Below are 12,619 nucleotides of genomic sequence, written 5' to 3'. Positions count from 1 at the left end.
GCAGTAATGACCTTCCTATGCCCCGCCTCCCAGCCCTGACGGGGTGGGGGTGGGGGTGGGGGTGGGGGTGGGGGCATCCTTTAACACCTGTGGCAACTGAACCCCCTTCAACGTCCTCGGGTCCCGCTTTATTAAACCCCCTAAAACCGAGTTTTCTTCGGCCGGCCTCCTCTCCCCCAAAAAGCAAACACCAAGACATCCCGACAACAAAGACCACGTCGTTTATTTACAAAGGCCAGTGTGGAGGTTGGGGAGGTCAGGAGGGAGAGCCACACACACCCTCTCCGGATTGCTCAGGACACTTTCCCACTCGGGAGACAATTGTGCCCCTCGCGCCTCCATATTCTCGGCCACGGGTCCTCCGAGCAGCTGCGTGAAGCCGCAGAGAGAAGAGGCAACAGGAGCCTCCCCTGCGCTCGATATAGCAACGTCCAATTCCACACCAAAGGCGTCGCCGCTGCCCTCTCCTTCCCTTCCTCAGATAGAACTCTCTGGCCTGGAAGGAAACGGTGAAGGATCCAAAGGCCGGGGCTGCAGGGGTAGGGACCCCTCTACTGTTCCCCGACAGCTTCAGGACCACACTGCCCTTGGGGTGCCCGGTGCCCAGAGGCCCAGGACCTAGCTCCCTGGACTGTGTGCACTCCTGCCCTGGACCAGCCCTCCTGCCTACCTCTCTCTGGTGGGAGACAGCTCGGAACCAGAAACCAACCAGGAATCCGCCGTCCTGTGCCACTCGAGTGTGTGTGTGTGTGTGTGTGTGTGTGTGTGTGTGTGTGAGTGAGTACCCACCGCATACACACCCGCTGCTGAGACAGACCCCAATCCCTTCGTGTCTCGTGAGGGGGACTGAGACCCCGGTACCTGGGGATGCAGGCGAGTCCTGGAAACGGAGCCGGCAGGAGCCCCCGTGAACCGTGTCGCTTGGCTTCCCTGAGCCCTTCCTGCGGCTCAGACCCCGTTAGCATCTCCAGGGCCCTCTGCCAGGCCTGAGCCTGGACCCCGCCTAAGGGAGCTCCGTGGGGCCTCCACTCCCAAAGTGTCCATTCCGGGTTCCAGCCGCTGAGCCTGTGACTCAGTTCGTTTTCCCGTCCCCCTCCTCCAGAAAATCTCCTCCCTCCTTTGCACCCAACTCCATCGGGCCGGTCCAGGGCTCGGTTCCTCACACAGAGGGTGATGTCTGGTCTCCCCCTTCGGACGGGACATCCCAACAAAGCCTGGATGAAGGGACCAGGACGGGGGGGGGGGGGGGGGGCGGGGGGGTGGAAAAGAGAGCCTGTCCCCACCCCCCCCAACCGCCAGCCCTGCTTCAGTGTGTGGTCCCAGCAGGGGTGAGGCTGCAGGTGGAGAGAGAGACAGAGGAGTCGCCACAAGTAACCAGACAACAAGCAGAGCCCTAGAGGCACACACGAAGACCCCGCCCCAGTCCCTCCTCCCACCCAGCATGGCCAGGCCACCGCCACCAGAGGTCTACAGGCTGTGCCAGGAGGCGGTGGGGCCAGGAGCTGGGGCCGACCGGCGACACTGTGAAAACCACTTGAACGGCCCTGCTGGAGCAGGGCCCAGAGCAAAGACTCCATAAGAGATGTACAAGTAAACCCAAAATGCGCAGGGCACTGGGGCGAGGCCCGTGCCCCTAAAGTCACCCTGCTGTCTGGAGAGGACGGGGCGGGGAGATGGGGCGGCAGGCAAAGGGCAGGGGCCGACAGAGGAGCCAGGCGCTGGCGCCCAGGGAAGGGAGAGGCAGGAGGCGCGGCCGGGGGGTTAGGAGAGTTGCGAGCCCAGGAGTCTCTCGATGGCTGCGTTGACGTCCCCTCCTGTGGCGATCAGGGCCTGCAGGTTAGCTTCACGGTTGATGAAGCCCATGGAGTTGAGCTGCTCCAGCTGCTGCTGGAACCGTACTTCCGGCGTCGTCTGCACCTGCAGAGGACGGGCCCCTCTGAGTCTGAGGTTTACGGCGCAGAGCAGATGACCAGTAGGTCTTCTCCAGCATCCTCAGACCCAACCAGTGGGCAGGGAAGGGTGAGCCTCAGACAGGGGTCACGGAGCCTGCACCCCACATCGGTCAACGACTGTGTAACAGAAGGTGGGGGGTGTCTTTCTGAACATTTCGAAGTAACAGACGGGCCCAGAGCAGCCTATATTCCTAACCACTTTCTGTCCCTGGAGAGGTTAACGGCGCTCCAGAAGCCAAATGGTGTGTGCTCGGTAAGACGCACGGTCTGCACAAAGTCCACCCCCAGCCCTGCCCCCGCAGTCTTCAAGCAGGGAGCCAGGGGAAAGGCCAGGGAAGGGCCCCAGGAAAGAAGGAACCTGTTTGATCACGGTTAGCCAATCAACAAACACCATTATTTACAGAAGAGAAGGCTTTTCGTGTCTGACACTCCTATATACATCTCCTGGAAATGCTTTCCCAAAGGATGTGCAGGAAGCACTAGCCTTGGTCATGAAGGAGCCCAGCAGTGACAGGCCGCCCGGCCTCTGATAGGGTGAACGCACTGTCCCCAGAAGGAAAGGATGTGCGGAGGGTCACAGAAGCCCCCTAACGTGCAGCACGAGAGCCTTCTCCAGGGTTGGGTGCTGCTTCTCCTCACGGTCCGCAGGATCTAAGCCGGACTGGACCTTCCTTGGTGACTCTTGGTCCAACCCTTCTACAGGGTTCTGTAGAACAGAGCCTTCTGCAGAGCTGGGCACGCTTACGCTTCTGTCAAAAGGGTCCTCCCAGACGAGTTAGGGAAGCCAGAGAAAGGTTAAGGGCCTCACCTGAGGTCAACCCTACTCCTCACCCAATCCCCTAGCCTTGACTTTGCAACACAGGGTTCTAGTTACCTCGTCCCCCAGAACCCTCCGCGCTAGTCTTGGAGGCGGAGGCTGATTTAATCACCAAAGGACCCTGTGATAGAAGGAAGCAGCGGTAGGACGTGGTGGTTAAGGTGTGTAAACTCAGGAGCCAGCATACCTTGGCCTCATTACTTACTGGCTGCGTGACTCTGAGCAAGCCACTTACCCTCTCTGGGCCTCAGTTTCCCCCTTTTATAACACAGAGATAGCAGCTTCTTTCCAAGGCCGTTGTGAGGAGTGGAGCGAATGTGCTCTCGCACACGAGGCATGAGAACGGCCCCCAGAGCCCGATTAAGTTCTATCATTACTCTCGTCTCCATCGCACAGCCGCAAAAGCCAACGTGGAGAAGGCCGCAACCGGCCCAAGGCCAGCAAGGGGCAGACCAAGCCCTGCGGGCGGCGGTCCGGCTGGCTCCAAACCCTCTCTGCCTCTCCAGGCTGCCGCCACCCCCCACACCGGCCCCGCAGCCCCGCGTACCTGGGAGTTCCCGCCCCCTGCCAACAGCTGGACCATCTGCTGCATGAGGTGCTGGGGAGCATTGGGAGCCCCCGCTGGAGAAGGCGTGGCGGGGGGCGCTGGCGAGGAGGTGGGGGCCTCGGGCGCAGACCCAGTGTCGCTGCCTGCCGGGGCCGCCGGGGTCCGGGACATCCCGAAGGAGCCAAGGCTGCAGGCAGGAGAGACCAAGAGGTGGGAGGCAGCCTCTGAGAAAGGGATGGCAACGTGAGGTCCAGAAGGCGGAGCGCACAAGCAGGAGAGCAGACCCTCAGAGCGGCAGGGCGGGGCCTGGCGCGGAGGCGGAGCCAGAGCCTTGTGCCCCTCCCCCCCGCCCCCGGCCCCGCCCTCACCTGGGAACCAGCCCAGGGGCCTCGGTCTGCAGGGTCTGCAGGCCCTGCTGGATCTGCAGCAGGGCCTGCATGGCGCGGGGGTTGGTGAGCACGGACAGGGACTCCGGGTTCTGCATCTGGCGGGAAACAGGCAAAGGAAGGCAGTGGTGGCAGGACGCAGGCGGCCACCCGGAGCTCTGCTCTGCCTCCCCCCCCCCCCCCCCCCATGCCCCGTGTCCCTGGCCCCCGAGAGCCTCACCCACCTGCTGCAGGAAGACGGGGAGCTGGAGGCGGAGCTGCTCCTGCAGCTGGGGGTTCCCCGCAAAGAGCGGCACGTTCACCATCATCTGCGGGGTGAAGGCGGGAGGGAGGCCTGGGCCCACCCGCCCTCAGAATCCCGGCGGCCTGTCTCCCTCGGCACCCCCACCGCCGTGGGAGATCTGGGTCCCCGTGCATCCCGAAGGCCTCCCGGGGGCAGTGAGAGGAGACGGAACCGCGCTCCGGGCCTCGGGCCAGGGCTCGCAGCCCCGCGCCTGGCATTGACGGTGTCCCCAAGTACAGGGCGCACTGGGCACCACGCCACGTTCCGGGCGCTCTACTCGTATGAGCTCACGGCGCCCCCCGGGACGCCGTGAGGGAGGGGCCACGGCCACGGCCACGTACAGGTGAGCAAACTGGGAGGCTCGGGACCGGCTGAGCTCACGCAGCTTGGGGGCTGGGACGGAGACACTAGCCCAGGCCGTCTGGCTCCGGCGCCTCCCACCCACTGCGCAGGACCTGCCCCCACACTGCGTACCTGAGCAGCAAAGTCGGGGTTCTGGGCCAGCGTCTGCATCATGCTGCGCATGTAGGGGGCAGAGATAACGTTCTGCATCAGCTGCGGGTTTTCAGAGATCTGCTGGAGGAGAGCCTGCATCTCGGGGCTGTTGAACACTCCTAGCACAAGGAGGAAGACAAGGACAAAAGGGTCCAGATGGAAACCAGATGCCTGCCCCTCTTCCATCTCCCTTACTTCCAACGTTGAGCCGTTAGGGAGCTCAGAGGGGCGACGAAAAGCCGCCCCCAGTTCAGGGGTGTGGGCCCCAGCTCTGGCCTTGCTTCGGCCCGGCCCCTCTCCCAGCTGCTCTACGGACAAGCAGGTTGGAAACTGGGTCTCATTTGCGCCCCCCCTGCCCGCCCCTCCCCGGGGCCGTTCCAGGAAAGGGTCTGACGGAGGTCACATAGGCTCGTGGTTGGCAGTCTTTCTTAGTGGCAGAGGCCCTTTCCTCAAACCAGATGTCACTCCGAACCAAGTGTGACAACGGACTGGCTGGAACCCCTCCCACTCAGTCCTTTCTCCTTCTGGGGAAAGTCCAGACCTCCGGACTCAGGAGTACAATTTGAAAGCCACAGGTCATAAGGGGACTGGAGCACACAGAGGGGAAGGGACTCTCCTGATCAAGGTGCCGCCCCCTCCCCCCCGGCGGACATGGGGGCCCGGGGGCGTGTCTGGTGGCGGCCCCGGGGTCACATGTACGGTCACAGTCCAGATAGTGGGGCCTCCCCAAGGGTTGTGCACAGCCCGCCCCTGTCTGTCCATGGCAAGTCCACACATCCTTCTCCCCCGGCCTCACACCTGCCTGTCCCTGGGAGCGCCCGCTTCCTCCCACACCCACTTCCCCAGGTTGACCCATTTGCCTGGATGGCACCAGCAGTGCTGAGCGCTTCGGAGTGGGGCCTGCTTTACTCTGTGCCGTCACTCAGGCTGCTCCAGGGACGTCAGGACACAGCCCAAACCACCCCTCATCCCAAGGGGGCAGAGCTTCTGCCCCAGGCTGCAGACCCCCCCCTCCGGGGCTTCAGTACAGGCTCACCTGTCTTCAGGAGGCTGCAGCAGTGCGAGCCCCATTCAGTCCTGGGGCAGAGGGACTACCCTGGTGACCCCACTAAGCTCCTTCCAGCCCAGGACATACCTGACCCCAGGCTAGCCGCATTGATCCCAAAGGGGTTGGAGACTGTCGGGTGCACCTGGCTGGTCCCCGATCCTCCGGTGCCCTCCCCCCCGGACCCGGGGGCCTGGGAGGTGGGGGGCGAGGGGCTCCAGGGGTTAGGGAGGGGCTCTCGGTTCTCAGTCCGCAGAGGCTGGGAGGACGAGCTGTCGGAGTTCCCGGCCAGGGAAGAGAAGGGGTTGTTGCCAAACTGGGAGGAGGGAAAGGTTCTGGGTTAAGGACCGAAACAAACCAGGGTGAGGGCTGGGCCCCCCGCGCCTGCCTCTCACCTAGCAGCCTCCCCTCCCTGGGAGAGGGAGGGGGTGGGAGGTCCCGGAGGCCCTCAGCTCCAGTTCTGGCCTAGAGACGGGGCAGCCACACCCTCACCTTGCAGGGTGGGAGGTGGCCAGTGCAGGAGCGGCCAGGGGATGACAAAACCCCTCAGGTAACTGGAAACTTCCCACCTTCCCCGAGGGCTCCAAAGACTTGGTCTCTAGTCTCCTTTGTGCCCTGTGGTACTTTACACACACCTTCTCATCGCGTAAGGACACATATGTCTTCCTCGGGTCTTCAGGGGCACAGGCAAGGTCACCTTTGCACCCCACCTGTCCCCTGACACTAGTAGGTGCTCAATAAATAATTGTTGGCTTGAGGGGAGCTGGCTCTCTACGTCAGCCCTGGGCTGCCTCTAGGCGTCCCCCTGTCCAGCCGTCTTGGTCCAATAGGACCTCCCCAGAAGCCCAGGTCCTCTTCATGGCATCCTGTCCCTCCAAGCCCACGCAGGGGAGCCCCTCAGGGGCACTCATCTCCGGCTGAGCGTGCCCTCCTTCCGCTGCTTCCCCCGCACAGCTTTCTCCTCGGCCTCCTTCCTTCAGCTACATAGGCCCCCTCAGCACCAGGCTGCCTGCTGTCCCCCAGGATGGCCTCAGGGTCGGCACCCCATCACATGGCGTGCTGCCCAAGGTGGCAATGGAACTTCCTCTGGATCCCCCGGCACCCAGGCAAGAGCTCTGTCCAGCACTGTGCTCGCTGAGGGAGTCTGTGCCCTATTTCCCTGCTCCAGCCCCCCATCCTGAGGTCCTGGGTGGTCCTCAGCTGCACAGCTTCAGCCCCTTGTCACCGCGGGGTCTCCTGCTCATTCAGAGCAGGTCGTGGGGACCAGAGCCAGCCAAGGCCCTCCAGCTCTGAGCCGGGCTTCCTCCGCCTTACCAGATGCCTGCTGGGATGACAGCCAGCAGGCCGGGGTCTGTGTACCCCAGCCTCAGGCTTTGTCCCTGTTTCACACTTCCCGTCCTGGTAACTCGCCTGGCACCCACCACCGCTGAGTTCTGGGCCCCCTAGTTTTCCCCGTGCTCTCTATGGACTGAATCTCTTTCTGACCACCCTCGGGCAAGCACAGCTGCCATTTATTGAGCACCTACTATGTACCAGGCATGTTTCTTCTAATGTTTACAGTAGCCCTCCAATGTACCAGTTCTCAAAGTGTGGTCCTGGGACCCTTGCAAGGCTTAACCCTGGTTTTAGAATTCTGAGATGCTATTTGCCTCTTTTCACTCTTGTTGTTTTCATGAGTGTTCAGTGGCGTTTTCCAGAGGCTATGTGACATGTGATACTGCACCAGACCGAGCGTGGAAGCAGAATTGGGTCCCACAGCAAGCCAGACGGCAAGGGAGTCTGCAAAAGTTAGAACAAGGCCGCTCTCCTCTCAAGTTTTGTTTTCGAAAATTATTTTTTAAGCGAATGTGCTTTTTATATTAATGTGTAGGGTATTTACTGTCGTTTTAAAACGAATTAATCAACCTTCTGTAAGTTTCTCGGTCTTCATTTCAGATACAGTGGCTATCAAGAGACCCAACCCACAAAAAGAAAACGTTTTTGAGGTCCTCAATAATTCTTAAGGGTATAAAGGGGTCCTGAGGCCGAAAGAGTCAAGCATCACCGCTTTATTATATCACTTCCATTTTGAAAACACGGACGCTAAGACTCAGAAAAGTTAAGCAGCTAACTTAAAACTGCGCCACTAAAAATGGGCGTTAGGTATTTGAACCCAGGTTTGCCGACGCCAAAAGTCTGTTCTTTTAGTTATTCCAATGGTTCTTACGATTTAGCCTGCATCAGAGTTAGCCGGAGGGCTTGTTATAAGCCTTTCTCAGCTCCTTGTTTTTTTTTTTTTTTTTTAACCAGATGCATGCATTACTTGGATATACGTTTTTAATTAAATACTTAAATAAAACTTAAACAAATTCCTTTAAAAACTCATAGTTGATCCCGACAAGCACGTTCTAAGATTTGCAACAGCATTGCCAAGAATAACCAAGAAGATGCAGGAGAGCAAGGTGAGGGGTTTGCTCTACCAGATGCCCAGGCTTAATTAGGACAATGTGGTATCACCGCAAGGACAGACAGACCGACCGGCGGGCCCGCGCACAGTCAGCTAGACTCACACCTATTTGTGGAGATTTGGTGTAGGACGGAGGCGGCATGAACAAGGAAATCTTTAGGGACAGCACAGACCACGCAGGACGTGGTGCTCTCGTCCACGAGGAGAAAGGAACAGGAGAGCCCACCCTCCCGCCTGGGCCCTGGTTTGGGGTGTGTGTGTGTTCAGTTCGTGAAACTGCATCAAGCTGCACACTTGTGATATGTGTCCCTTTCTGAAGCCATGTTATTCTCCAAGAAAGGTATTCGTAAGAAATGTTTTTAAAAAGCAGGTTAAAATTATATGAACAGCAGGACGCCACTTCTAGGAGGTTTAAAAATATGCAAGACAATACTCTACATTATTTACGGATACAAACATAGGCCATAAAAGAATCAAGGCGGTAAACACCAGCTTCTCAGTGGCAGTCAGCTCTGCAGAGGGAAGGAGCTGTAAACTGGGGCAGGGCTGCATGAAGCTACACTTCTTTCTGTAAAGCCTTACTTGCAAGTATAAGATACGCCCAGGAAATTATAAAAAACACTCACAGTAGTCACCTCTGAGGTAGAAAAGAGGTGGCTGGGAGATGGAACCAGAAGGAAGGATCCCCTATTGTTTACTTTGTAGAACTTCGGAACTTTGAAGTGTGTAAATATTTGTATCACGTACTTAGTGTAAATTAAACTTAAAAAAGAAAAAAAAAAAGAACCCAAAAGGCACTGACCCTACATACAGGGACGTGAAAGGATGCTGTACTTTAGTCTACACTTCTCACATATTTGGAAGAATCCATAAGGTACTTTTCAAAGTGCATATTCCCAGGGCCTGATTCCAGAGATTGAGTCAGGAAGAGGCTCGAAGGTGGGAACCAGGAATCTGACGATCGGCGAGCCCCCCCCGGGTGATTCTGATGCAGGTGATCCAAGGACCACACTTGAGACACGCTGCCGGCCCCACGGCCCCTGAGCCCCCGGGGCAAGAAGTTGTCGGACGCTTTGCACGCTACACCCCGCCCGCGTCCCTGGGGAATTCTGCTACCTTCCACCCTGCTGCCCCGCCCCGTGCCAGGCTGGACCACCCCCGCATGTACTGTGAGAACCGCTCTCAAGCCAAGGCCCACTGTCGGAGGGCTGCGTAGGCAAAGAGGCTGACTTGGATCCGGGGATAGGGAATCCTGAGCCCAAACAGCCCTCCCACAGCCCAGCCCCTGGTCCCACCTGTTCCCGGGCAGCACTGAACATCGGCTCTTGGATGTCTGTGTACATGCGGCGGAGGGCGTTATACCCTCCAGGGATGCTCTCCAGGTTGCTCAGGGCCCGGTCCTGGTTCCGCATCATTTCTTGCATCATGGCTGGATTTCGAGCAAGCTCCATGGTCTGGTGGAGAAGGGAGAGAGACAGGAAGAACCCCAGAACCAGGGGGGGCACCAGGCTTGGCCGGGGGTGGGCCCTGAGGAGGAGGTCTGTCCCAGGACTAGGGTCCAGGGCCCAGGAACTGCCCCACAGCGGCAGGGTGGCAGGTAAATTCCTCCCTCTACTGTCATCTTGGCTCTGTCCCTGCCTGCAAGGGTAGTCTGCGGGGCTTTGTGCTGCGGTACGACGACCCAGGGGTGGGGGGGTGAGGACAGCAGCTTCTCTTCCTCAGGTTCAGGAGGCCCTCGAACCTGAGGCCCTCGGACGTACAGGGAGCAAAAGGAAACTGGTAGGAAAGGACACGAGGAGGAGGAAGCAGAGGAGAGTAACATCTGAGCACCTATGATACACAGGCACCCAGCTAAGTAATTCACACAACGGAAGTCACGCGCTCCCCATGATAACGGTCCCAAGGAGATATTTCTGTCCCTATTCTGCAGATGAGGAAATAGGCTGAGATTCACTGGGGACACACAGCCGGTTAGTGGTGGGGCCAGGTTTTGAGGCCAGATCACTCTGTCTGTCCAAGACCACACTGCGGTTCCTGGAAGATGACCATAAGTTGGGGACGGAAAGGATTCACGTTGGGGCGACACGACCAGCACTCTCTAACCCCACCCCCAGGTCTCCGGCCTGGCCAAACCTTGAGAAACCCGTGGACGGGATGGGGGCTCACTCTCAATAAGGGCTGGCCTGTGTCAACTCCAGGGGACAGCAGTGCATGACGGGGGACAAAGGGCACCCTGCCTGGGATGCCTTCCCTGTCCCTACTCCCAAGTCCCTCCACAAGTGCTCACTAAAGCACCTTTACGTCTAAGACGGGACCCTGACTCCTTACCCCATAATTCACTCATTCTCTAAGTGTTTCCGGAGTGACTTCCACACACCAGGAGCCATTCTAGGCAGGGAAGAAAACACCCGCAAGTCCTTGCTCCGAAGGCACTTATCTCCAGGGGAACCCAGCACCGGTGCCCACGGCTCCGCTGACGTCATCTCTCCTCTTCCCCCGGGGGACTGGGCCGTGAGACAGGGCTCCCGAAGCCCGACACGCCGCCGCTGCCGGGCGTCCTTCGGCCACCAGCCCTGCCCGGCCCAGCCACGACGCTCCCCGAACGCCCTACACCCAGGCCTTTGCACGTGCTGTCCCTCAGGCCTGAACACTCTCCTCTTTTTCTTCCTCTGGCTCATGATTCCTCCTCTGGGTCTCAGCGTGGCTGACACTTCCTCCAGAGCCTCCTCTGAGCGCTCCCCACCTCCTCCCCGGGTAGGGCCAGGAGCCCTTCTCTTAGGGGATCCCGCGACTATGACATCACCAACCACGCCACGTTACTACTGCGCGCTTGCTTGTCCCATTTCCTTTTGAGACCAGAAGTTCCTGGAAAGCTAGGCCTGTGCCTTGTCACTACACCCCCAGTGCTCCAAACAGGGCTGCTGGATGAGTAAGTCACCAAATAAGCCAAGGCAGGGCGAGGTGGGAAAAGTCCCACCGGTGTCTTGTCCGTCCCCACCCCAACCTTCTCTCACACCCACCTGCCTCATGAGCTCCGGGTTGTTGAGCATGTGGCTGATCTCAGGGTTCCGCTCCATCAACTGCTGCATCTGGGGGTTGGCCATGATCATGTGGCGCATCAGGTCGGGGTTAGACATCATGTCCTGGACCAGGGGGTTCTCCATGATCTGCGACAGCATCTCGGGGTTGGACATCAGCTGTCTCTGCATTTGCTGCTGCAGCTCCATGAAGTTGGCGGAGCCCAGGCCCAGGCTGCCCAGGCCCAGGAGGCCCCCAAAGCCAGCTGCGGGGAGGGGCCAGGGTCACGGCCGGCCGCAAAACCCTGCCCCCACCTGGCCACGGCCGCCGAATGCAGGCCTCCCCGCGATGGGCCCTGTCTGTTTCTGGCATCTCCCCTTTCCAACCCTTCCGCGGGCCCAAGCCCTGGCCCGCTGCCGGCAGAGACGGGAGCCCAGCAGACCGAGACCTCTCTGGAAGCCGAGGCCGAGAGCCGGGCACGGCACTGAGCAAAGAGACGGCGACCAGCGATGGCCCGCTGAATGAGCCGAAACACTCCCCAGCTGGCTGCTGCTGGACACACTCCGTCCCCAAACTCCAATATCCTCACCCCGCATTCGCCACGTCCGCAACCTCATTTCTCCCGTCCCCTTAACGTTCACCCATGCTCCCCTCCTCCGGGAGGCCCTCATAGACGGATGTCCTCCCCTGCTCCGCTCAAGCAGCAATGTCTGGAACCCTATGTCCAGGGGTTCCCTGTCCCCATCAGACCAGGAGCAGGGACCATGTTTCTGCCTCCTCTTGGCTCCCCCCGCGCCCTAGCCCAAAGCAGGACCGTGACCTCCTCCCTCAGGGCTTACAGAGTATGGATGCAGTAGCGCTGGGGGGTCCCTCCCCAGCCCCTGGGGAGGGCCCCCCCCCCACTGCTCCTCCGGCTTCCGCTGCCGGCATCCGAAGTGGCGCTGCCAGAGGTGGAGGGCTGGGCCGGGGCGGCGGGTGAAGCGGGCGTGGTGGAGGGTGCCGAGGCAGGGTCTGGAGTGGAGGGGGAAGAAGCAGTGGTGGCAGCTGGATCTAGAGCCCTGAGGACAGAGAAATGAAGTCCCAGCTGAGGGGAGCCCCAGAGGGAAGACGGTGATCTCAGAGGAGGACTTTCGGTGCCTCTACTACCCTATCACAAGCCACCTCCTGAGCAGCCCTCAGGCGGGGGTGCGGTAATGCTGGGGGCAGTTAGTAGTTCAGGCCGAGGGAGAAGCTAGCACCAGCTGCCTCCGGGGCATTCTGGGAGAAGTGAGTCCCATCCCCTCCCCTGGTAGGGCTTGCCAATTCTTCCCGGACCTCGGCAGGGACCTCCAGGTACAGGTGGGTGACGGGTGAGACACCGGGGGGGAAAAGAGGCCTGATCAGAAGTTGGATGTGCTCCTCTCCTGGACTTACTTCTGAGGGGTCTTGATGACCAGATGGACAGTGAGCCCATCCTTGATCCCATGCTGGTTCAGGGTGTCCCCATCCTTGAGGATCTTGCCTGCGAAGATCAGGACCAGCTGATCCTGCTGAGCCTTAAACCTCCTGGAGATCTCCTCTTTGAACTGTGGTCAGGAGGCAGAAGTCACTGAGGAGGCTCCTGGGCTCCACCCACCAGGGACCCTGCCTC

The 12,619-nt window shown here is 59.8% G+C and overlaps 1 protein-coding gene across 1 annotated transcript in view; it reads right to left on the bottom strand.

Moving 5' to 3' along the window:
* Positions 1–202: 202 nt before the first annotated feature.
* UBQLN4 (ubiquilin 4) overlaps positions 203–12,619 on the bottom strand; it is a 17,913-nt gene continuing 5,496 nt past the window's right edge. The window contains 11 exon segments of the mRNA XM_040452352.1: positions 203–1,917; positions 3,317–3,503; positions 3,685–3,800; positions 3,927–4,010; positions 4,460–4,599; positions 5,616–5,841; positions 9,267–9,425; positions 10,992–11,254; positions 11,829–11,889; positions 11,891–12,047; positions 12,403–12,554. Coding sequence (XP_040308286.1) covers positions 1,762–1,917; positions 3,317–3,503; positions 3,685–3,800; positions 3,927–4,010; positions 4,460–4,599; positions 5,616–5,841; positions 9,267–9,425; positions 10,992–11,254; positions 11,829–11,889; positions 11,891–12,047; positions 12,403–12,554 — 1,701 coding nt within the window. The 3' untranslated portion in view covers positions 203–1,761.

The sequence above is a fragment of the Herpailurus yagouaroundi genome, unplaced genomic scaffold, assembly GCF_014898765.1.
Source record: "Herpailurus yagouaroundi ecotype Mexico unplaced genomic scaffold, PumYag 207, whole genome shotgun sequence".
Classification (NCBI taxonomy): Eukaryota; Metazoa; Chordata; class Mammalia; order Carnivora; family Felidae; genus Herpailurus; species Herpailurus yagouaroundi.
Note: the sequence above shows the minus strand (reverse complement) of the source record. Positions and strands in the feature narration are given on the sequence as shown.